This window comes from Alosa pseudoharengus, unplaced genomic scaffold (genome assembly GCF_046254945.1).
Source record: "Alosa pseudoharengus isolate Yale_2024_CS ecotype anadromous, Long Island Sound unplaced genomic scaffold, YU_APseudo_1.1 YU_APseudo_1.1_scf_1, whole genome shotgun sequence".
Classification (NCBI taxonomy): domain Eukaryota; kingdom Metazoa; phylum Chordata; class Actinopteri; order Clupeiformes; family Clupeidae; genus Alosa; species Alosa pseudoharengus.
The window spans coordinates 6,110,194-6,135,544 of record NW_027468564.1 but is presented as its reverse complement, the minus strand read 5'-3'; the positions used below and the strand labels follow the sequence as shown (position 1 = coordinate 6,135,544).

The 25,351-nt window shown below is 40.6% G+C and overlaps 1 protein-coding gene across 3 annotated transcripts in view; it reads left to right on the top strand.

Annotated features, from left to right (window-relative positions):
- The window catches only part of LOC143135798 (protein NLRC3-like), a 45,379-nt gene extending 40,908 nt beyond the window's left edge, over positions 1-4,471 (top strand). For all 3 annotated transcript variants that reach the window (XM_076296155.1, XM_076296154.1, XM_076296156.1), the window contains exons 9-10: positions 261-437; positions 3,878-4,471. In XM_076296155.1, coding sequence (XP_076152270.1) covers positions 261-437; positions 3,878-3,914 — 214 coding nt within the window. In that variant the 3' untranslated portion in view covers positions 3,915-4,471. The remainder of the gene's footprint in view (positions 1-260; positions 438-3,877) is intronic.
- The last annotated feature ends 20,880 nt before the right edge of the window (positions 4,472-25,351 follow it).

Below are 25,351 nucleotides of genomic sequence, written 5' to 3'. Positions count from 1 at the left end.
AGAGAGAGAGAGAGAGAAAGAATCTGTGATTAATATTCAGATCGTTCAGTCTACAGGCTTGTTCTATCTGGCCTCTGCTCTGTCCACACATGTGACACTCTCTATATATTTGTGTGTGTGAGTGTTGGGGAGGGGTAGGCCCACAGCTGTTAAGTGAGGGATCATCTTATGACATAGATGAAGGAGAAAGTGTGTGTGGGAGTGAGGATTGGTGATTAATATTCAGATGTTTAACTCAAACTCCTGAAACTCTGTTTCAGGCTATGGTTATGTCGTCTGACAGAGAAGGGCTGTTCTTATCTGGCCTCTGCTCTGTCCACACACTCCTCAAGTCTCAGAGTGCTGCACCTGAATCACAATAAGCGGATTAGTGAATCAGCTGAAGAGCAGCTCTCTGCTCTAGTGGAGGACCCACACTGCAAACTGGAGAAACTAGAGTGAGTAAATATCTAAACATGTCACTCAGGTCCCAACATGCCTGTCTTTTATTTTCTGTCCTCTCTCTCTTCTGTCTGTTTCCTCTGTGTTCCTCTGCTTTTATTTATCCATCCATTTTTACCCCCCCCCCTCTCTCTCTGTGACTGACATCTCTTTCTTTCTATTTTACTTTCTTGTTCTCTCTCTCTCTCTCTCTCTCTCTCTCTCTCTGTGCAAATGTCAGAACAGAGCAGAATGGACAGAAATGTGTTGAAGCTCTTTCTCATTTCTACTCCTCATATGTTGTGGTTGTGACCTGCCTCAGTCTACACCTCTCTTTCATCCTCCTTTTTCTCTTTTCTTCCTTCAGTATGTCTCTCTTCATCTGTCTGTTTTTCTGTTTTAGTAGAAACACAAATCCAGTAGGCTGTAATGCCAGCGAGAGTCCTAATCCTGTTGATTTCAATTTCATTTTCAATTTAATTAGAACTTATGGAGCGCCAAAATATTACACGTCTCATGGCACTTTACAGAGTTATAGAAAATCAGAAAAAAGAAAAGAAAATCTTAGTATGTCTGATGTCTGATGAAAAGTTGATCTTAGTATGTCTCAGGCTCCCATGCCCAAGGTCATAGGTTTATGAAGGGAATGTGCAGACATCCCTATTGGTGGAGTCAGGCGCCACTCTCTAAGTGCTTGTGATTGGACCAGTGGTGTTGGACTTCCTGTTTCTGTTGTAGTGTGTCAAACATGTGAATGTGTTTGTTAGTGCTTGAGCCAGACCCTCTCTGTTGTGTGCTGGTCTGTGCATTTGCTCCAGGGCTTCCGTTGCAAATTCATCAAAAAAGGCTCCATCTCCACTATCCTCTCTGCGTTGTCCACTCACTTGTCCACTAGGCGATGTAGAGAGGGTGGCGTCCATTCGCTTGTCCACTAGGCGATGTAGAGATGGTGGTGTCCACCTTTACTTTTATTTGCCCTCATAAATACTCAGTTTCTCTAACCAATAAGACCTTCATCCTAAAATGACATGATTTCGTCTCACAAACTGGATTTTCTATTTCTGACCGAAACCTGGCTCCATGTTGGTGATATTTCTCCACTTGGTGATCTGTGCTGCTCTCCACATTGTAGTTTCTTAATATTTCTGACCGAAACCTGGCTCCATGTTGGTGATATTTCTCCACTTGGTGATCTGTGCTGCTCTCCACATTGTAGCTTCTTAAACTCTCCTAGGGCTTCTGGTCATGGAGGTGGCTTAGCCACAATCTTCAACAACTTGTTTAAATGTAGACTCCTGCCTCCCCATGTCTACTCCTCCTTTGGTGCAGCTTTTAGTGGCTAAAGGTGTACAGACCTCCTACAGCCACTTGGAACTTTATTCAGGAGTTCTCTGTTCTTCTGTCCTTAATGGCCTCTTGCTCTGAAAAAACGCATGATATAGGAGAGTTTAACGTCCACCTTTGTTGTCCAACTAAACCGATGGTTAGTGAGTTTTTAAGCCTTTTAGGCTCTTTTAACTCAATCGGTATCTGGCCTTCCTATTGTGAACACACACACACACACACACACACACACACACACACACACACACACACACACACACACACACATTTAAATTATTTTTGGATTTGGATTAGAAGATAAGCATATATCATGGCATAATCCAAATTTGATAGAAAGGTGTACAACAGCAGCCAATATCCCAGTCCATTATGCACATTAGGGGTAAAGGTGGCACCTACACCTCCATATGTAGAGATTACCAATTACTGCTGACGCAGAGCAAGTCAGTTTCTTTGCCTTATTCTTATGTAGTCCACATATCTGTAGGCCTCGTACACACATCTTGTGCACATAGCCTAAACTACCAAAAATGAGGGCAATGATTTTACAGGAGTAGCCAGAGTTATTGAAAACATTGTACCATGGTTGATATTTTAACAGTTTTGAAGCATAGCAGATGTCCATGTAAGCATCGAAAGAGCAACCGATTTCCATTATTGTAACGGCTTTGGTGTGTTCATTAATTACAACTATGTCAGGTTTATTTGGTAAGTTATTTATGGCAGTTTCCAATGTAGCGCACTGTTCGTGTGTGGGGGGGGGGGGGGGGGACCAGTCTGTCTTGATCTTTTTGTTGTGATGAATTGCAGTAAAGTTGCACTGTACTGTTGCAGACAAAACGGCTTATGTGCGGATGGAAACCACATTGCTAGGTTGGACTTTGTTGGTAGTACCTGAAGACAAGCTTTTATTGTAATCATCTTGTAGGGCTGTGTTTTTCAGAACTGTGTGTGCTACGTTATGGTCGTCACAGGGCAGGCAGGCCAGTTGTTCTTGTAGGCGTAGGCCTGTCCAGTGCTGAATCATGCGCGAGTGAAAGTGATTGATTATTGTCCTTCTGGTGTTTTGCGCGTCGAGAAGTTGAATGTTGTCGCCAGTTGTGATGGTTGCCTCTGCCGTGATGGTTGGATCCGTGATGATGTTATTGTTGATTTCCACTGACTGTCCTGATGTGACCCTCCAGCGCAGTTGAACATTTGCGCGGTTGCACAGGTCATTCAAGTCCAGCCAGTCCGAGCCCACGCCGAAGCCTGATGTGTTGGTGTCCAATTTTCCATTGGGTTTTCTTCTGAACCCGAGGAAGCTGGCGTCATCTGATATAGATAGAAGGACCTTGTGTTTCCTCAGATGTAGCAGAAGTGAGGCTTGGGCAAGCTCAAGTACGGCTGCGTCATCATTGTTTAGCATCCTTAACAGGTTGCTTATTCTGGTGGCAACATACACCCACTCTATATGAGGGACACCCAGCCCTCCCTCTCTGGCCCTGTGAAACAGGACGTCTCTTGTCGACGTCTCTTGTCACACACACATGCACACACGCGCACACACACAAACACACTCTTCAACGTCACTCTTTCACCCGATCCATTAACGTTCCCTCACGCCTGTTACTTTTCCAACTTAAAAAATAAAACAACCCAACACTGCAGCTGATTGGTTTAGGTGGTACAGTAACAACCCAACACTGCAACTGATTGATTTAGGTGGTACAGTAACAACCCAACACTGCAACTGATTGGTTTAGGTGGTACAGTAACAACCCAACACTGCAGATGATTTGTTTAGGTGGTACAGTATAGCTTGTTATACACCTTGTTACCCTGTATACACCTTGTTATACCAACACCTCTGGCTCAAGGACTATATGGCTGCTGGTACAGAATAGAGGCCTCTGTCTCTCATGCAGCCTGGCTCACTGGTAGAGGCTTGTCATTGATGCCACTGATTGATGATCATCTCCTTTATCCTGCAGGTGGAATGGGGGAACAGTAGAATATTGCTTCTGATTGGACTGATCTGATCAGTGGTGTTGGACTATTTAGCTCCACCCTTACTGTGTTTGTCTGTTGTCATGGACACTGATGATGATCACCTTCTTCCTTTATCCTGCAGGTGGGAAATAGAGGATGATTACGACTATGAGGACTGAGATGATGATGAGGAGGATGACGGAGGGGAGGAAGAAGATGAGGAGGAGGAAGATGATTGAGGAGCTCATTAATTGAGCCTTTATACACAAACACACACACACACACACTAGCATCTCTTGTGCACAATGTCACATGAGCAACATGAGCCTGTTCCAGCAGCACACAGGAAACAGCTTCATAGCACAACACACACACACACATACACACACACACACAGCATCAGCACACACACACCAGCAGCACACACACGCACACACTGATCAGCCAGACATGATTGACAGCATGCAGCATGGACTCGGCATAAGACATAAGAGACTCTCACACATGCACAGATGGACATATGGACTGGAGTGGACATTGTGTGAATGTCCATACTGTAACAAGATTCTGTGATTTTCACAGCATCACTGCTGTTTTTGAGAAAAATGTGTACTGTATTTGTGAATACAGTATGTTGCTGTGGTTTCGCTATGAATTATGGTCAAAAATGGTCAAACTACAGTAATAAAAATTAGCTGCGAATCATAACACAGTAATAAATCTGACTCCTCCCTCACTTGTCAGCTTTTTGAAAATTTTGAAAAAACATGGCGGAAAATCAGTTGGGGTTTTCTGTTTTCTTTTTGCACATAAATACAAAGTGAAGCTCCCAGATAGCAAGGTGACATTGATATTATGTTGATTTTCCATCCAAATCATCATTTTGAAAAGATATTGAAAAGTCATGGATTTATGGTTTACTGGGAAATTTTGACGTGGTGATTGAAACGTGCACCGCGCGACGACGTTTGAACTGTCCGGCGGGAGATCATTTTTGAGCAACAGTTCAGAGTCAGACCAACGGTGTTCAGCACTCTGACAAGTTCGCAGCTCCACCTTAATGGTAAGCAAGCATTTATTTATGTAACGTTAATGTTTCATTGTGAAATTGTACTACATTAAATTCGGGCATGTGTACAGTCTATGTACGTTGTACTGTCTAGCTTACAAACTCATCCATGCTTGTTGGATCAACTAGCTGCTAAGTAAGTAACGTTAGGCTAGCTATCATAGTTGGTGTTGCTGTGACGGTGGCATTAACGTTAATGTTTTATGTTACGTTAACGCAGGGTTGCCAACTTTGGGTGTTTGGCTGGAGTGAGATTTTGTGAAGTCATAGTGCATGGCCATTACATTTTTCCCTTAACCTAATTTTAAAAATGTCTGTCCCCTGACTTTTTTGCTATGTACAGTATAATCCCTGATTTATGTTTTTTAAAAAAAAACCTAATAGAATGGAAAAGTTTCTTCAAAATGTACAATTCAATTATTGATTGCACTTGAAAACAAGACCAGTGTTTTAACCCCGTGGCATGGAAGGATTATGAGCCACTGGGCCCCTGGGCACACACATGAAAAGGGCCCCCCTGCCCACCTGAAAAAGGTAGTAGCTCAGTAGAAAAAAATTAAAAATAACCCCTTAAATGATAACTTCTGGCGAGTTTTGTGGAAAGAAATGGACAGATTGAGACTTATGAATGTGTGTATGAGTGTACGTATGTATCAGGGATGGAAATAGCCTAAAATATTTTTTTCCACCTACCATTGTGGCTGGTGGATTCCAAAGTCTACCAGCCACTAGAGATACAGTATGAACATTTGATGAAAAATCATGACCAAAATGATCACGGTTATTGGTATTATTGCAATATGATTAAAATGTGCTGACTTTTTTTCTAAACCTACCATCAATGTTGGACAGAACTCATAATTGGCCTGCCCTTCATGCCCAGTAGCAACACATCTAAAGGTCAACAGAACAGCTATAGTGTCATAAAAGTGGTGTGGCTCCTTTAAGACCCAATCCACTAGTGTGAGTTCTGGAGCCATCCAACTTTATCTAACTCTATACTATCCTACATCATCTGATTTTAATATTATGTCTAGGCTATATTTAACATTTAACATTTATTTTCTATTTGGCCTGTTATGGAATTATGCATTGACCAATATAAGCACACTTTTTTAAGACATTTAAATACATGCATGCTTAGCATTTTGTGAAAACAAATCATCATGGCTACATCGACAAACTCTAAGCCATGAGCTGTATATCCTCTGATTTTAATATTTACACATATGTAGGTATTTAAGCACAGCTCAGTTTTAAGACACTTAAAGCCCAAAATTGGAGACCATATAGAAATTTGCTACCATTTCAAAACCGGATTACTCTGGAACGGCTTATTGTAGGCCTACAGGGGATTGCATGACACCTTTGTGTTCGGTAAGGTCTGCTGTTTATTCTGGTTTACGGTTTGTCATGTGTGGAACGAAACGTTTGTGAGATATTCCTCCTATATGAATTGAAATGAGCGCAAAGTTATAGTAGCCTAATATGATTATTTCTTGAAAGTTAATTTTCTCGCGAACCGTTTCATGTGATGTCTGTGAGGCTACTTCGCGAGTAGTTCCTAGAGAAGAATGGGCGGCCACACGTTATGTCGGTCTGCCTCGTGTCTAAATAGCAGCGTGTTCCGTGAAGGTGTCGCGGACCGGATTAAAATAGCCTAGTCAGCGAATCAACAATCAGAGAAAACTGCGCTGAGAACGTTGTAGGCGGATATTAGACCTACCTGCTGTTGGTCTAGACAAATGTATGCCTTAAACTCGTATCCTGTCATTTAGAAACAATGCTGTGGTCTAGTCTAGTCATCAACAAAAAATGAACGGATTGCAAAAAAAAAGAATGGATTTGGCGTGACATTTCTTGAGTGTGCGTGAGAGCGTGAGATTGGTGCTGAAAGCGTGAGTGTCACGCCAGATGCGTGAGAGTTGGCAACCCTGTAAGTTAACGTTTTGGCAGTCTCATTTATATTAGGCCTACCTTAGTTCTCAGTAAGTTACAGTTTATTATATTCATATAATTTATATAAAACATTCGCTAGTAGTGCTAGGCCTATGTTACTGTCACAATGTTAGGCTGAAGATGATGTGCTGCTGGTTAACGTTAACGTGGAGGTTTAGCTGCTACCAGCTAACTTATGTAACGTTAACTCCTCGTAATCATGTACGGTTTTGTGAGTTTAATAGGCTAACTTTAGCACTATTGATATAAGTTAACTTTAAGTCACATCTGACTATCATTAACCGTTGTTTGGACGAACAGCGCGAATGGCTGTTGCTGCAAGCAAACATCATCAATGAGCTCACCCAGCTGGCTAACGTTAAATATACCTTGCGAAACTGAGTTATGCTAACACCATCTTCAGCCTGGCATTTTGACAGTAAACTCAAAAAACATACAGTATATATATAAATGATTATTCTAAAGTTTCACTTGTAAGTAGCCTTCAGTTTCAGTTGAAAATTGTTATCTAACACTGTATCTATCTAACACTGTATCTTTTTTTCTTCTATTTCTGCTAGGTACTGCTTCACTCTGCTACTGGTGGTGGATCAGGCTGACTGCAACCGTTGGTCTAACGGTGTGTTTCCACACAACGAAATTTCGCGTCGCTCTCATTGAGGTTGAATGGAGACGAAATTCGCCCTAGTTGGGCGAAATGAAAGCGAATCGCCGAGGCAGGCGAAAATAAAGTTGGCCAAAGTTTAACTTTATTTAAATGAGGACCAATCGAGAACCAATCAGGTACGCGTCTTTGTGTTTGGAGGCGGGAGTTACAAAAAAGTCTGACCAAGATGGCGGAGACTACCTGAGCTGTAACACGAACATTTGTATGTGATTAAAATGTTTCTACACGAACATTGGCACTCGTATCAACACGAATTGTGGTTTATATGCCACACGAACTTAGTCAGAGCACATACACCACTAAATAGACCACTATATATGTACTCGATCTTTTTAGCTAGCTGACAGGCGAAATGCTAGTATTTTAGGACATTGGATTGCATTGTAAACCTAGCTAGACGGCTAGGCTACATGCTGCAACACAGGTATGAAATATATTATGTCTTATTACAGTGCATGAAAATGCACTGTACTGTTCTTCCTAGGCTTCTTCTTATTACAGTGCATGAAAATGCACTGTACTGTTATTCCAAGGCATTTTATTATTATTATTATTATTCTTCTTCTAACGCAGCTAATACAGCTTCAACCGTTTAACGTAGAAACTTCATTCAAACTATGTTACGTAGGTCTTACTTAGGACATGTGAGCTTTGTATTTTTCAACTTTGTAACTTTTATACTTTTTAAACTATTAATTAAAAACTAATCAAAATTTCCCCATTGACTTAACATTATGATTATGACATCACAATACGGCCGTTAAGCAATTAGAATCCTATGGCAGGTGTTCGGGCCAGCTGCAGCAACTGCCAGTCTCAGGCTTTAAGCATACAAACTGGCCCTATTAAGACTACACATCCTGTTCAACTGCTTCCTCTGCCAAAAACTGTTTCAAAATAAAAGTCCTCACTACAATACTTCACTGTTAAACAATTTAACCCTTTAAACTACTGAACTTTTTAACTGTTCAGCCATTGTAACTGTTACTTGTCATCAACTATGACTCCTACCCACTGTAGCTAGTTAGCATGGTTAGCATAGTTAGCATGTTAGCATGCTAGCATGTTAGCATGCTAGTTAGCATTTTTTGCAAAACTGCTAAAAATTATTAGCTAAGTTAGCTAAGTCACATGGTTAGCATAGTTAGCATGCTAGCATGTTAGCATGCTAGTTAGCATTTTTTGCAAAATTGCTAAAAATGATTAGCTAGGTTAGCTAAGTCACATGGTTAGCATAGTTAGCATGCTAACATGTTAGCATGCTAGTTAGCATTTTTTATAAAACTGCTAAAAATGATTAGCTAAGTTAGCTAAGTCACATGGTTAGCATAGTTAGCATGCTAGCATGTTAGCATGCTAGTTAGCATTTTTTACAAAACTGCTAAAAATGATTAGCTAAGTTAGCTAAGTCACATGGTTAGCATAGTTAGCATGCTAGCATGTTAGCATGCTAGTTAGCATTTTTTACAAAACTGCTAAAAATGATTAGCTAAGTTAGCTAAGTCACATGGTTAGCATAGTTAGCATGTTAACATGTTAACATGCTAGTTAGCATAGTTAGCAAAACTGCTAAAAATGATTAGCTAGATTAGCTAAGTCACATGGTTAACATAGTTAGCATGTTAGCATTGCTAACTACTAAAAATGCATTAGCTAAGTTAACTAAGTTAAGTATTGTCCACCTATTTAACCGTTCAATCATTCCAACTATATTAAACCTTATCTTCCAAGCAAATCATTTAACCATATAAACTATCCACCTATTTAACTGTTCAGTCACTCCAACTATATTAAACCTCATCTTCCTAGCAACCAATATAGTTTGTTTTTACTCTGTATGATATTTTACATCATATTTTTTGCATTTTCATGCACTGTATTTCCTTCAGGAAATGCTTTTCTAGTTCTTATTATTCCTCTTCTTCTAACGCAGTTAATGCAGCTTCAACCGTTTAACGTAGAAACTTCATTCAAACATTGACGCGTAGGTCTTAATTAGGACATGTGGGCTTTGTATTTTTCAACTTTGTAACTTTTATACTTTTTAAACTATTAATTAAAAACTATCAAAATTTTCCCATTGACTTAACATTGCCCTTTATGACATCACAGCAATTAGAATCTTATGGCAGGTGTTCAGGCCAGCTGGCCCAACTGCCATTCTCAGGCTTTAAGCATACAAACTGGCCCTATTAAGACTACACATCCTGTTCAACTGCTTCCTCTGCCAAAAACTGTTTCAAAATAAAAGTCCTCACTACAATATTTCACTGTTAAACAATTTAACCCTTTAAACTACTGAACTTTTTAACTGTTCAGCCATTGTAACTGTTACTTGTCATCAACTATGACTCCTACCCACTGTAGCTAGTTAGCTAAGGTAGCTAAGTAACTTGGTTAGCATAGTTCACATGCTAGCATGTTAACATGCTAGTTAGCATTTTTAGCAAAACTGCTAAAATGATTAGCTAAGTCACATGGTTAGCATAGTTAGCATGCTAGCATGTTAGCATGCTAGTTAGCATTTTTAGCAAAACTGCTAAAAATGATTAGCTAAGTTAGCTAAGTCACATGGTTAGCATAGTTAGCATGCTAACATGTTAGCATGCTAGTTAGCATTTTTAGCAAAACTGCTAAAAATGATTAGCTAAGTTAGCTAAGTCACATGGTTAGCATAGTTAGCATGCTAGCATGTTAGCATGCTAGTTAGCATTTTTTACAAAACTGCTAAAAATGATTAGCTCAGTTAGCTAAGTCACATGGTTAGCATAGTTAGCATGCTAGCATGTTAGCATGCTAGTTAGCATTTTTTACAAAACTGCTAAAAATGATTAGCTAAGTTAGCTAAGTCACATGGTTAGCATAGTTAGCATGCTAGCATTGCTAACATGCTAGTTAGCATAACTACTAAAAATGAAAACATTAGCTAAGTTAACTAAGTTAAGTATTATCCACCTATTTAACCGTTCAATCATTCCAACTATATTAAACCTTATCTACCAAGCAAATCATTTAACTGTATAAACTATCCACCTATTTAACTGTTCAGTCATTCCAACTATATTAAACCTCATCTACCTAGCAACCAATATAGTTTATATAGTATATATTTTTTGCATTTTCATGCACTGTATTTCCTTCAGGAAATGCTTTTCTAGTTGACCTTGTTGTTTCTATGAACATGAATTGTTGTTTATAGGCAACTTCAACTTAGTCGAGGCATAAAGACCCCTGGATATCTTCATTAAGTACTTAAACGTTTGAATTAGCTGATTAGCCTAATTAGCTCGCTTGCCACCACTGGCTAGACACTGTAGTCAAAAGGTTAGCGGTTTCGCCGTCACGCCCCCGAGGCGAAATTTCGCTGGCCGAAAATCGCGAGGTGTTTCGCTGTGTGGAAACACACCGTAACGTTAGGATGCAGCACACGAGAATTTCTAAACGGAAAAAAGTGAATAAATGTACTTGCTTTTCAAACTGATAACAAGTTGTCAATGGTTATTTATGCAAGTTTGTGTAGCCTAAACCATACCTAAGCCTAGTCAAATTTATCCTGGCTGTAGATAAAGCAGGATATGATTTTCCCAAAATTACTGTATATAATATTACAGCACTGGTATTACTACTGTACTTAGTTACAGTATGATCCATAAGTACTGTGATTAAAAATACGGTAGACAATTCAATACTGTATACATTACAGCACTGGTAGTACTACTGTAGTTTGCATTTACATTGCATTACATGATTTCATATACAGTAGGTGTACTGTAGAGTGAAATACAGCAACTTGCTGGTTATTTGCTGCCAGCAAGTTGCTGTAAATTTTACGTTAAACTTTTTACAGTGAAACCTGTTCACTATTGTTTTGTCCATATGTGTTGAACCTGTTCACTATTGTTTTGTCCATATGTGTTGAACCTGTTCACTATTGTTTTGTCATGTATGAAATCATATGGACATGTGGACTAGTGCTACTGTTGCAATCAGGAAAACCCTGATGCTAAGAGTAAATAGAAAGAGGAACACGGACATTCAAAAGGCGGATTAATCTTTTTTGTAGGCTAGCATAACCCTTCTGGTTGATATGTCAACATAACCAAAATAAAACCGTAAAAAACCTGTTTAACACGTTAGTTTGGTACTTGGTATGCCAGACTTAACTGATGCATAAAAGCTTCAAACCTGAACATTTCCCAAAGGCACTGACCTTTGCAAGTAGGCCTACAAGGTAAAGGTATGATACATAGACGTCAGTCAGAGAAGCAGACACTCGACGGAACATTTGACGGTCACATTGGCATCTTATCAGTTGTTACATCAGAGCATTTCTCATGCAAGTCAGTCAGTGATGGGGAATTTGTGATGTGTGTCAAATATCTTTGTTGCTTGCTACTCATTCCTGAAAACGATAATTTGTAGCATCTGCCAAGTGTTTCATTTTAAATGAAAAAGAAGATTTAAAGTGTAGGCCTAAGTCGCTGTTGTGGTGTGGGCATCTTTTTTTGTTGTGCGGCTCTTTTGAGTTATGTTGAAAACATTTTTGGCTCTTCATGCTGGACTGGTTGGCCACCCCTGGACTAGACACTGTACACATTGTGTGAATGCCCATATGTGTTGAACCTGTTCACTATTGTTTTGTCCATATGTGTTGAACCTGTTCACTATTGTTTTGTGTCCATATGTGTCGATCCTGTTCACTATTGTTTTGTCCATATGTGTTGTGGACTGGACTAGACACTGTATAACACTATCAGTAAACTTTGTTAGAAACATTTATTGCAAGGAAAATATAAAATATTTCAGGTGTGTGTGTGTGTGTGTGTGTTATGTGCTGTGTGCCGTAGGTTCATCTTTTGCCGTATTTGTTCCATAAGGAGCAGTTAGTACAGATTCAGACCCAGAAAGTAGGCACAGCTGAACAGCTTTGTAAAAAAAAGAGATGTGTCTATGATGTGTTGCAACTTTCAGTAGCAAAGTTTGCGGCAAAAACAGGCACCACAGAGCAAAAGCACTCGCGTCAAAACACAACATCTCTGAAGACTTACGAGGGGTGTTGAACTTATTTCAGTAATAAAAACATGTTTTAAAACATTCAGTTGCAGAAATGAACTCACCTTTGCATATCATCCCTACATTTGACTGGTTGTTTGGCCACATGTGTGATGACATCAGCAACTGGTCCCATCTCACTGGCCCATCTGAACGCTTCAGTCTGAGCCCAGTGCAGTGTGGTGGTGCCATCTAGTGGTCAACAGTAGAACATTCCCTGAGAGGAGACCAGCAGCAGTTACACTGAGGCCTTCTCGTATGAGGTGGATGCAATACAATTACAATAGAATCCAATGCAGATTTAGAATACTGACCACTGTGACTCAATAAAACTCTGGAACTTTCTCCCACATGTGCTGCACTGATGGGCCTTTTCTCCAGTATGTCTCATCTGATCAGATGTCAGCTGCTTTTAAACTATCCCCATATGTGCTGCACTGATGGGGCTTTCCTCCAGTATCTCATCTGATGAGACGTCAGCTGATGTTGATTTTAAACTCTCCCCACATGTGCTGCACTGATGGGCCTTTTCTGTGTTCATCATCGCCTAGCAACGGGGACGCTGGCTGCTCCTGCCGCTCCGTCTGACTTGTTTTTGTTCAGATTATTTATATTTACTATTTTATTCCTGCTTATTTTTCCTTAGTTCTTGTACAATCATTTAGTTTAGCTGCATAGTTATATTTAGTGTTTTTATTTCATTTGTTTATTCCGTTTTTCCATACTTTTACACCGTTTTCACATTTGAAGTCTGCCTCTGCGCTCTACCTGCGCTGCCCGGTCAGCTGTTTTTGTTCTTCTGCCGATTGCCATCAGCGAGACATCTGACTGGTCTACACTGTTGCCGCTGCTTAAAACAATTTTCTGAACTGCTATTGAAGACTTGCTGCCTGCTAGTGTCTCTCTCCCTTTCCATCCTGTCTTCGCTGGGGTCGGTTGACTGTCCAGCTGGGAGATAGAGGCTTTGTGCTAGCCAGGCCAGGCTTGTTTGCGTTTGAAAATGAAGGCCTATAGGCCTACTGCCGCTGAACTTTTTTGAGGCATGTTGGATTTGGCTGGTACCTGTGCGACTTCACTCGACTGTTCATCAAGTTGTGTAACGGAGCTTGTGACTGGCTGGCCATGGGGGCCTTGCGGTACTCAGCATTTGAGCTTATGCAGTTCGCGTCCACAACTGTCGCTCTCAACGATGAGACTCTCCATCTCTGCCGGGCAGCGAAGATTTCCCGCAGAAAACGGTACATTCATCGAGGCTCAGGTCGCTCCCGTACACAGAGGGCTCATCTGTGCGGAAAGCTAAATCTAACTATTACTTAGACTTGATAGCAAACTCCAGATCAAACCCTGCACAATTTTGGAAAGCAGTAAACTCACACAAAAACACAACGACTAATTCTTTGCCCACCCATATCAAATATGATGACTGTCTCATATCTGAACAAAATGAGATTACCCTTGCTTTCAATAAACATTTTGTTGAAGCTGGGCATTTATTTGATAAAGAGTTTAAAGGGACTCCTCAGACAATTGACAATTGTGAGCAGTACACAAACCATGTTTCTAAGTTTACTTTTCAACCTTTCTCTCAAAATGAAGTGTTTGAGGCATTACACACTATTGACACTAGGAGTGCTACTGGAGAAGATCATTTAGATCCTTTTTTCCTTAAATTATCTGCTCCTATCATCACAAAGCATATAACACATATATTTAATCTTTCCATTGTGATGAGCATATTTCCCAGTGCATGGAAACTAGCACATGTGACACCTTTGCACAAAGGGGGTGATAGAGATGATTTAAATAATTACCGTCCAATCTCCAAATTACCCTGTTTATCAAAGATTTTTGAATCATTGGTTAATAACCAACTCAAGTCATTTCTTTCATGCCATGACATATTAAATCCACAACAATCTGGTTTTAGAACTAACCACAGCACTATCACAGCTACCACATTAGTTACTAATAACATCATATCTGCCTTAGACATTAAAAAGCATTGTGCTGCCCTTTTTGTTGATCTGTCAAAAGCATTTGATACAGTTGATCATCCCTTACTGTTACAAAGATTACATGATATTGGTTTGGATGATAAGGCATGTAAATGGTTTTGTAATTATTTGTCCCAGAGGTTTCAGTGTGTTAAGTCAGGAAATGTTAAGTCTGAGTTTTTGCCAATCACAAAGGGTGTTCCACAAGGGTCTATTTTGGGCCCAGTTCTCTTCACCATCTACATCAATGGCATTGTCTCTTCTCTAAATGGCTGTCAAGTCCACCTTTATGCTGATGACACTATTTTGTATTGCATCGCTGACTCTGTTCAACTTGCAATTGATAATCTCCAGCTTTCATTTAATGTTCTTCAAGAAGCTCTCAATAATCTTAAATTAGTTCTAAATGAGAAGAAAACCAAATGTATGTTATTTAGTAGAGCAAGGAACACCGAGGTTAATGGCATGCAAATAACTACGGTAACTGGTTCAAGGATTGATAGAGTCTCTGAATACAAATATCTTGGTATCTGGCTGGATGAAAAACTCACATTTACCTACCATATAGCCATCCTAGCAAAAACACTGAGAAAAAAAATAGGTTTCTTCTACAGAAACAAAGCCAGCCTCCCTATGGAAAGTAGGAAACAAGTTGTTGAAGCAGTTTTCATGTCAGTTTTAGACTATGGTGATGTGATATATAAAAATGCTACTGCTTGTTCACTTAAAGCCCTGGACTCAGTCTACCATTCTGCCCTGAGATTCATTACTGGTGATGGCTATAGCACTCATCATTGTGTCCTTTATGGTAAGGTGGGTTGGTCATCTTTGACAGAGAGGAGACAAAATCATTGGCATCTGTTTATTTACAAAGGTATTGTTGGGAAATTACCAGGTTATATTTCAGACATGCTTGTGTGGAATTCTGGTCCCTATCAGACCAGATCAAATGACTGTTTGATGCTCAAGGTTCCTCGTATCCACTCTGAGTTGGGAAAGTCGGCCTTTTGTTATAGTGCCCCTACTTCCTGGAATAATATTCAGTGTAATATAAAAATGAGCTCTATACTTTCCTATAATCAGTTCAGATCTGTAATCACAAACCTTCCTATGTCAATTTGTACCTGTTTTAAGTAAATGTCTTTATTATTATTATTATTATTATAATTTTTTATTTGTTATTTTTTTTATTTTTTTTATTATTATTAAGATTTTATGTATTTTTCCCCTCCCTCCTCTATAATGTATATCTTATTATTTATTTATTTTACTTTGTTTTATTTTATTTATAGGCCTAGACCTATACCTATACTTTTTTTCTCTCTCTCTCTTTTTACATTTTGTTACTTCATTGTTTCTGTTATCTCGGCTTCATTGAAAATGAGGGCTTCCCTCAATGACCCTCCGAGAATAAATAAAGGTTGAATGAAAAAAAATGAATGAATGTTCAGTCTTTGAGGAGTTGTAAGAGTGGAAGGTCCAGCAAAGGTTCTGACCCACTAGGATCCTTCATATTGTTTCTCCTGGTGTTTCTCCTGGTAAGTGCTGTAACTTTTTACACTTTTTTTTCAGTCATTGTTCCCTCTTTTGTTCAACCGCATCCTTTGAACTCCTTTAATATGGGAAAAGAATTTCAAAACAACATCTACTCTCTTCTGCTTTGTGTGTGTGTGTGTGTGTGTGTGTGTGTGTGTGTGTGTGTGTGTGTGAGAGAGAGAGAGTGATCTTCTCTTGTCTACAGATGTCTCTGAACTCTTATTGGATCCAGACAAGGAAACAGTATCCTTTTAACTGTTGCATGCCCAATGCCCACTGGAAAGGGCCTTCAGGGATGTCTGTATCATCACCCAGACTTACACTGGGCTTGATGAGCCGCTTGTTGAGGTCAGACAGGACAATTTGACCACCATCAGGTCCAACAGAAGGAGCCAATCAGGGGAGACGTGGGGTGGCGGCGGGGTCTGCCTTTACATCAGCAACAGGCGGTGCAGCATCATCAAGGTGCTCTGTGAGATCAGCACACCTGACCTGGAGCTGCTGACACTGATGGTGCGCCCCTGCTGCCTCCCCCGGGAGACCCCCAGCTGCTGTGGCCAGCTGAGTTTATGCCCCCCATCCCCCCAGTGCTGATGTTAAGGCAGCAGTGCTGCTGATAGCCAAGGTAATTATGGACAGAGCTAGTAACTATGGACAGGGCTGCATGTGTAAAAGTCATAGTGTGTGTGTCTTGACCAAATTCTTTAGCATAATGGGCCACACATTAATTTGAGTGGAGGGCCGTGGGTCACAAATGAGTTCATGTGATGTCACTTTAGATTACACAGAGATGCATCATATTTTTGCCTGTACATCACTTCCCCAGACAGCACTCCATAGTAACGCTGGCTACTCTTGTCATGGGCCCATTGATCTCTGCTGAGTACAGTGCTGACCACAGTGCCCCCCTTATTGCTCTGTGTGAAATTGTGGTCAGATAAGGAACTGCAGCTACCCCTTACTGTACGTACACACCGCCGCCAACTTGAGCTGCAAAAGAAGCTCTGGCCGCCCTGTTAAGGATGCTTGTCCAAAAGTACGGGGAAGCTTTTGACGTGGCAACATTCTACTTTGCTGCTCGTTTGCCGCTGAACTACGTCATAGCTCATTACCATAAAGTTGACCAATTTTCAACTTTCTGCTTGACGCTCTGGTCGCTCAACACACCCAAAACGCAACGCCGATGGATTTACTGCTTCTTGAAGCTGAGAAGATATGACAATGAATGACTTCCTGTATCTTTTGCAGCTCAAGTCGGCGGCGGTGTGTACGTACAGTTAAAAAGCTGTTGGGACAGGAATTCCCACAGTCTGGCATATGCTTAAAACGTTTGGCCCGCATATCCTAAATTGGGCATCCCTGGTCTAGACATAATGTGTATTGTGTAGTAGCTGTCAATAAATGACACTTACAAATGTCAGTATGTCACCAAATCTGTATAAATTGATAAAGTGAATTAGTGAAGCACACAGAGCACACAGCAGGGTTACCGTTGTCCGGTAATTACCGGACATTGGCCGGAAAAAAAATGAAATGTCTCCGGTCAAATTGTCCGATTGAAATTGGCTAATAATCCCGTCCCCTAACGCAATCTGAATTTGAGAATAAGCCTTAATATGTAAGCCTATATTATACGTCCTCTGGCTATGTTTTTAAATGAACAGGCTCTACCGTTTGAAAAGTAAGCTATTAAACAAAACGCAGCCTATGCTGCATTTCAAATAGGAAGCGCACGCGGTTTAAAACGTCCATGTTAAACAACGAACAAATGAGTGAGGCGGTTCAAACATGGCCAGGCCCAAGCAGACTAGCCTTAAACGTTTTTTCAAAGGCCAGACGCGATGGATGATGATAAATTGGTAATTTGGTAAGATGTCCGGTCAACTCCACCACCACCAGATTAAAAGCAGAAGTGTCGGGCGTGTCGGAATCAGTGACATTGGAAGTGGAGTTGCGGGGGGTGCGGCCGCTCCAAGACACTGTCATTCTCCGTGTACACTGGACATGCAAAGTGTTCTTTACCCAAAGCATACAGTAGGCCTATGCGTTCTCTGTCTATGATCTGGAGGGTTAGCCTCCTTGACAAGGCGATTACTGGTCCGTGGATAGTTTCTGGCACAATTAAACGGTATCATTGAACCGCGGCCGAAAGAAAAATAAACTAAACATTTCCCAGAATAGGAAACATTTCTTAATTTATTGTTATCAAATAAAGAGGCATAGCATTAGGGGGTAGTGGTGTGAGCGCTCATTTTTGTGTGTGTGCATCTGTGTAAGTTAAAGAGTCACCACTGGAGATAACGTGGGTAGCAGCAACAAACAACGTAGCCTTTTTAAAACAATGAACGAAGCGGACTCTTGTTGTCCATGAAAATATACTGGCTAGATCTTGTTAGGCATGTTTAAGTTAGGCTAATGAACATGTTGCATTCCATACAGCCTGATTATGTCATTCTTTAAGCTACATAGCATGTCTCCAGTTTTCCTCAATTTGACTAATTAAGAAGGGATAATAGGATATTTGACCGGCATATCATCAAAATGTCCGGAAAACGAAACCTCTGCCGGTCACTTTGACCGGCACCATTTTTTTCTAGCGGAAACTCTGGCACACAGTGAGGTGACGCACACACTAACCTGGAGTAGTGAGCTGCCTGCTACAGCGGCACTCGGGGAGCAGTGAGGGGTTAGGTGCCTTGCTCAAGGGCACTTCAGCTGTAGATGTGGGCATGGGAGAGCAGTGCGCAACCACTTCCCCGCCCACATTTTACCTACTGGTCGGGGATCGAGCCAGCAACCCTTTGGTTACAAGCCCCTAGCCCTAACCAGTTGTGACACACTCACACACACAAACACACACACAACACACACACACACACACACACACACACACACACACACACACACATGCTGCAGACATGACTGCACACACTGCAGATATGAGATCAGTAGTGCTGTGTTCCTGTAGGAGTCACTCTGATGACATCAGAGGTGAGAGACTGACTCCAGATCAGCCTTGTGTGACATTCACTGTCTGAGACTCTTTGAACACAGATCAGTGGTGCCTGTGTGGATTGCTGGGTTTGGTGTTACTGTGAGTGGAAACATGTAATATATGGCCCCTAAACAATTTCTATACCCTCACCAGACACAGAACACCATGTTACTGTTTCTTTAAGGAAATGAGCTCAGGGCTGAAGGATGGACTTTAGCTCTGATGTGTTATCTAAACTGTAAAACATTTTATGACATGTTGCTACGGGAACACACTGTTCACTTCAATACTTATTGACCTGTCCAGTTGCTTGACTTTGGTAGTTTAAGATCGCATGGTAAGTGCATCAAATTGTTTTATAGTTAAAAATAAATTATTATAGTTTGAGGTTGAAAATATACAAACACTGATGATATGATACATGTTACTTAATCATTGATCTAAACAAAAGCTGGAGTTGTGTGGACTTGTTGGTTTTGAAATTGTCAAGGTAGATTCATGTAGGAAGTGGGGTCTGATTTCTTCTTTGTAGGCTACATTATACATACATTCCCAAACAGCTATTAGCTCCTTTAAATGCTTTCTGTATTTAATCAGAGAGAAAAATCTGTATTTTATTGCTGTTTGACCTAAAAGGTTGAATGTTGTCCTTGTACTGATTTCCTGCCTGTCCCATGTCATGTGACACCATACTGGAACACGTCTTTTCTCATCTTGGTTGGACTCCAAACATGATGTTTTTGAATCAAATAGATTTCCATTGTTTGTTGGTACTAAGTAAGGTTCAGGTCCAGTTGTACACACGCCTGGCGGCCCAGTAGAGGTGTGTCAGATGCTGTGGTGACAAAGAAATCCAGGTGACACCGTTTATGTTGCGTCTGAACATGCAGCCTGACTTTTCCAGCTGGCCTGATCCTGGCACCACCATATGCTATTAGCACTGTGTCGGTCTTTTGGAGTTTCACAGGCACTGAGAGGGAGCTCACAATAGATTGAGGCAGAATGTTGGCTTCCGCGCCCGTGTCCAGCTTAAATGCCACTATCTTGCCATCTATGTCAAGGTTGGTGTGCCATCCTGTGTCTATTTTCTGTGGTCTATGGTGTAATATGGATCCAATAAACAATGTGTCTACAGCTGCACTGGTTTCATCACTATCAGTGTCTGTTTCAATCGGCGCCACTACTCTCCCTGACTTGCACATTGCAGAAAAATGGTTCTTTTTCCCACATGTGTTGCAATATGCATTGTATGCAGGGCAGCTTCTTGGCCGATGTTGCCACCCACATTTGCTACATAACTGAGTGTGTTCTTTGATGGGTGTTTTATAAGCCTTGCGCTCTGCTCTGTCCATGTATGTGGTTTGGAGTCCTTGCTCCTGATAACATCCACTTGCTCTGTTGAGCTACTGGAAGCCATTGCAAGAGCCTGTGCACACACTACTTCCTTTGCTCGACATAGATCTACAGCTTTAGTCAGGGACAATTCAGGGATGGACAGCAGTTTCTCACGTAGAGCAGTGTCAGTCACGCTAAACACTATTTTATCCCTTAGCATGAGATCTGCTGAGCCTCCAAATTCACAATTGCGAACTCTTGCTTTTAATTCAGTTACAAACTTGTCAATTCCTGCTTGTGCATTGTATGTGTGCGCCCAGAACTGATGACGCTCATAAACGGTGTTTTTTCGTGGCTCACAGTACTTTTGGAAGGCGGCTAACACATCAGAAAGCTTTTTGTCGTTCGCATCACCATACTCAATCATGAGAGTGTTATAGACTTCTAGCCCATCCTCTCCGATACAGTGCAAAAAGAGAGCAAATTTTACCTTTAATATCTATTCAATGTATTTATTGTCTACGGTGACCTCTTTCATTGAGCATTGAGGTGGTGACAAGTGGAATGGAAATGTATTTATTTGAAACAGGGACAATGCACAAATCAACATTAATCTTGTACAAGAGAATATGTCTTGGGTCAGGTTATAGCAACAATTGCTAATTTCCACCTGTAGTCTCTGGGCAGGTACGACAACGAGTTTTCACAGTTTGAGTGTTCACTATTTGTTTTGCAATTGCATAAAGGATTTACGGTGTGTAACTGATGGATAACTTGTAGGCTAGCCTACTGTAGCAGAGTTGAATTCATGTACTGCAATTTCATGCTTATACTGTTTCACACAATGAAAATTACTTTGAACTGAATGTATTAAGACATTTGTAGGCTATTATATATTTGTCATGTCAGTTGGTAGGGCCAATAGGACAATACTTTACATTAGTCTATTTTTGTCGGTACTACTGTATCTAGATGTTGGAAACGGATCCGGAAGAGAGTTCACTGGCACACAGAGACAGGTAAAAACATCATGTCCACATACTGTATACGCAGCTTGAACATGATCCAGTGTAATCTATGTTAAATAAATATATTCCCATGTATTTATCAATATATTTCAAAATATGAGTAAATATCCAACATCAAACATTTCATATATGTTCTGCATATTAAATATATTCAGAATATACTTTCATGCAAGATATCCAAATAAGTTCCACATATACTTGCATACATTTTGTACTGTATAAATATTAAATACAGTATATTGTAGCCATCCATTCAAATGAGCTGGATGCAGCAGCATCCCTTCATTTGTCTGTGTGGGGGTTGAGCGCGGATCTGCGCCTCTATCATCCTGACCACAGACCATGCCTAGCCTAACTGACGCTTACTCCCATATCGAAAGTGAAAGGTTGTAAAGTTATTGCGTGTAGTGGACAGGCTTTGTTGGTTGTAGACTGCAGACGTCTTAGAATCTTGATATTGTTGTAGCCTACAGGAAACTATTTCGTGGTGAGTAGACCTACAATACTATTTGGTTGTCCTGCTTCGTTAAATTGCCTAATCATTAAGAGGTATATAGGCTACTACCGCACCCTTAGGCTAACATGCATTTTGCTTAGTTGTTCAGTAGCCTAAAAGGAATGAAAGAGGTGAAAGAAGTGAATGGTGGAAATGAAACGGAACGGTGTTATCAAGTGCATCAGATGTTACATATCAAATTAGACTAATTTTCACGTTTTTTGTTGGAAACTTTTGCATTTGTACCTGGTGGACATCTGAAAGACATTATCTATATTCCGTAGCCGTTTATCTGCCTATCAGGCTAGCCTGTCTGTGGGCAACTTGACATGTTTCGGGAGGTGTAATGGTTCACTTTTGTATACTAGCTGCATGGTGCTGCTAGAAAATGTGGGCCCTATGACAGAAAACTAGATGTACCGCATAGCGGTACAAAATATGACAGCCATATGACAGCCGCTCAGTCCTGTACATCCATTCCGCGAAAATAAATCATATTAATGAATTTGTCTCCATCTTCTACTCCATCCCCCACTCTTGAAACTTTTGTGTATGCTTGTTTGGCGCACAAAGTAGCCTACTGGCGCTGCAAAGGTGAATAGATTTGTTTCTGGGCCAAAACATTTGTAGCATTGTTATAAAACCTTTAAAATCTCTAAACAATCACAAGTAGGGCAGTTCATCACAGTCCATCCATTGCAACTAGACTGATGAAAGGTACACCTGTAGGCTACATTGTATTTGGGAAAAGCAGAAGGTAGCAGCATAATGTATTCATTTATTTATTATTAAACAAAACAATCCCTGTCAGTTCCATGCAGTTTTCAACAGCTATCAAGAAGAGAGGTCATGTCACAGATTTTTGTGAATGTTTCTTCTACTGTACATTCAAGTTTAGTAATCTAGTTCATATGATATTCAGCTTTATTGTCAATGCACAAATTAAATACCAGTAGTCTAAAACAAAATGCCGTTTTACCCAGTGGTGCAAATAACTGACATGTCCAAAAGGGCCTTCATGAAATACGTTGCGAGACTGTTCATACACATTTTAACAGGCAAAGTTGAAGAGCTACTGTCCGTTATTGTTTGTGCAAATAATATGCTGATTCATGTTCCCTTGCATTTTGCAACTCTGAGGTCCATGGTTAGTCTGGCTTTCGCCAGACCAAGCTCAATCTTTTGACGCAATCTTCTGATTTTCACCCAGCCTAGTCCATGGTAGGCGCCCGATAGAAATATTGTTTAATTTTGCGATTGAGATATCCCAGACTGGCGCCCCCCCTGCGACGTGTTCGCCCCCGGTTTCAGAGCTATTGTAAATGCAAAAATGCATAGAGGGAGTTTTGACAAAACCGTGACTGTTAACAAACTATAAGCTATATAAGGTAGGCCCTATGCTAGGCCTATTACACAACACAAATTGTCACTAGGCTATGCTGGCGACCCAAATAACATCTCCTTTGGAACCAATGGCTTACACCTTACAGTATCAAGCTGCCACCTCTTGGCGAAAAGGTATGCATATCAGTATACATTTCAAGTAGCTGTGTGAATCACCGAAAGGGCGAATGAAGTGGACACTTCTAAATGGAACCCAACCCACTGTACAGTAGCTCAAGGTCTGTGGCTAAAGCAGCCATAATGAAAGCGTTATCATTGTTTGGATACTTCACACACACGTGTTTTTTAATCGCATAGACTACAACTACCAAGCTGGAATCAAAGCACATCGACTCCCCTCTCACACCCTAAACACGCACTTCGAACAAACAAAAAGCGCCTCAGTCTCACAATATAGCAATAGGCAAAACTTTATCTGACCAGTGTAAATCATTCATCGCAAAGAATGATTTTTGTAGCACGTGCAACAAATAGCCTATGTGTGTGTAGGCTACAGCCCTGCCCTGAATACATCTCAACGTGCGCTCTAAAACATCTGGTTTAGATGGAGATGTAGATCATCACGGGTGCGTTAATAAATCTACATTGCGGTGAGTTGACAGAAATTATTCACTTTGACGAATTTATGTAGTTTCAGTTACTTTACTGTCTTTGAGCCATGCTATTCCTTACTTGAATCACCTTTGAAAATAGAGGATTGAAGTAGCCTATTTGGATGTTAGGGAATGAACGTTGACTGCTTTTTGAGACTTCGAGCAGAAATGTCCCAGCCCGGTGTTTAGGATGCATCATAGACAGGTTATCTTTCAGGCCTATATATTTTCCATTAAAAAAACATCACGTAGCGAACGTATTGTGGCTAACTCACTTAGCTCCTGTTAGTAGCCTAGGTTATGGTCATAAGCAAATGAGATGACAGTCGAAAGATACAATTAGTGCTGTTATCAATTTGCTTGGTAGCCTATAAACGCATTTATGGTTTTCTACAAATACATCAATAATCAAATTGGCCTCCATCACTCAACCATGCTAATGGCAACATTATTTTACCTACGTTCTGCTATTGATAGGATTAACGTAGCCTACCTGCAGTAAAAAACAAGCATGCGATAAACATTCTCAGATTTATTTCGGCTTCAAGAGGAAATGGGAATTATATGCCATGCAGAAATCATCCTACCCTTAGACGTTCTCTGCGGTAAACTACTGTAGGCCTACTGTCTTGTCCTTGTAGGAAGCGTAGTCTTTCCAACCCACTTTAGATTAACTTCCAACAAAATTACGTCTCACTGCAACGATGCGCCATCTAGTGGACAAACGACTACGGGACGCCAATACTGGAAATGCAGCCAAATTATTATTATGATGAATATTTGGTTTTCCTTTAATCCTATTGAATTTGTAATTATGTATCGGCAGTTCTAATTGCCGATACTGATGGTATACGTGCCTGTGTGTGTGTGTGCGTGTGTATATGTGTGCACCACCATCTACAGGCCAATGAGTGTACAGTCACTAAATGTACACATAACTTCATTTTTTAGACCCCCCCATGGATGAAATTCTACAAAACTTGGCATACCCCCAGAGAATGTCAGGTTAATCATACACATAAAATTTGGTGCAGTTCTGAACTTCTTAACTGAAGAGAGGGGCGATTAAAGCAGAATTATATTGCATTTTCATTGGCTTTGGATAAAAGTGTCTGCTAAATGAATACATGCAAATGTGGCGAGGATTATATATACTGTACTCTGTACAGACAACAGCTTTTAACACACACACACACACACACACACACACACACACACACACACACACACAAATAGGAAGGCTGTGGTTCTATGACCGCTTTCATTTTGTGCATACTGTCACATAGCTGTAAGATAGAGGAGTTGGTGGAATTGTGACAAAATATTCAGTCTCTTACACACACACACACTCACACACACACACACACCTACACACACACACACACACACACCACTGAAAAAAAAAGTTCCTTGAATTTACATGATTTTAATGTGTACATCGGTCCCACATAATCAGAATGTGTCCAGCTGACACAATTTTTACACTTT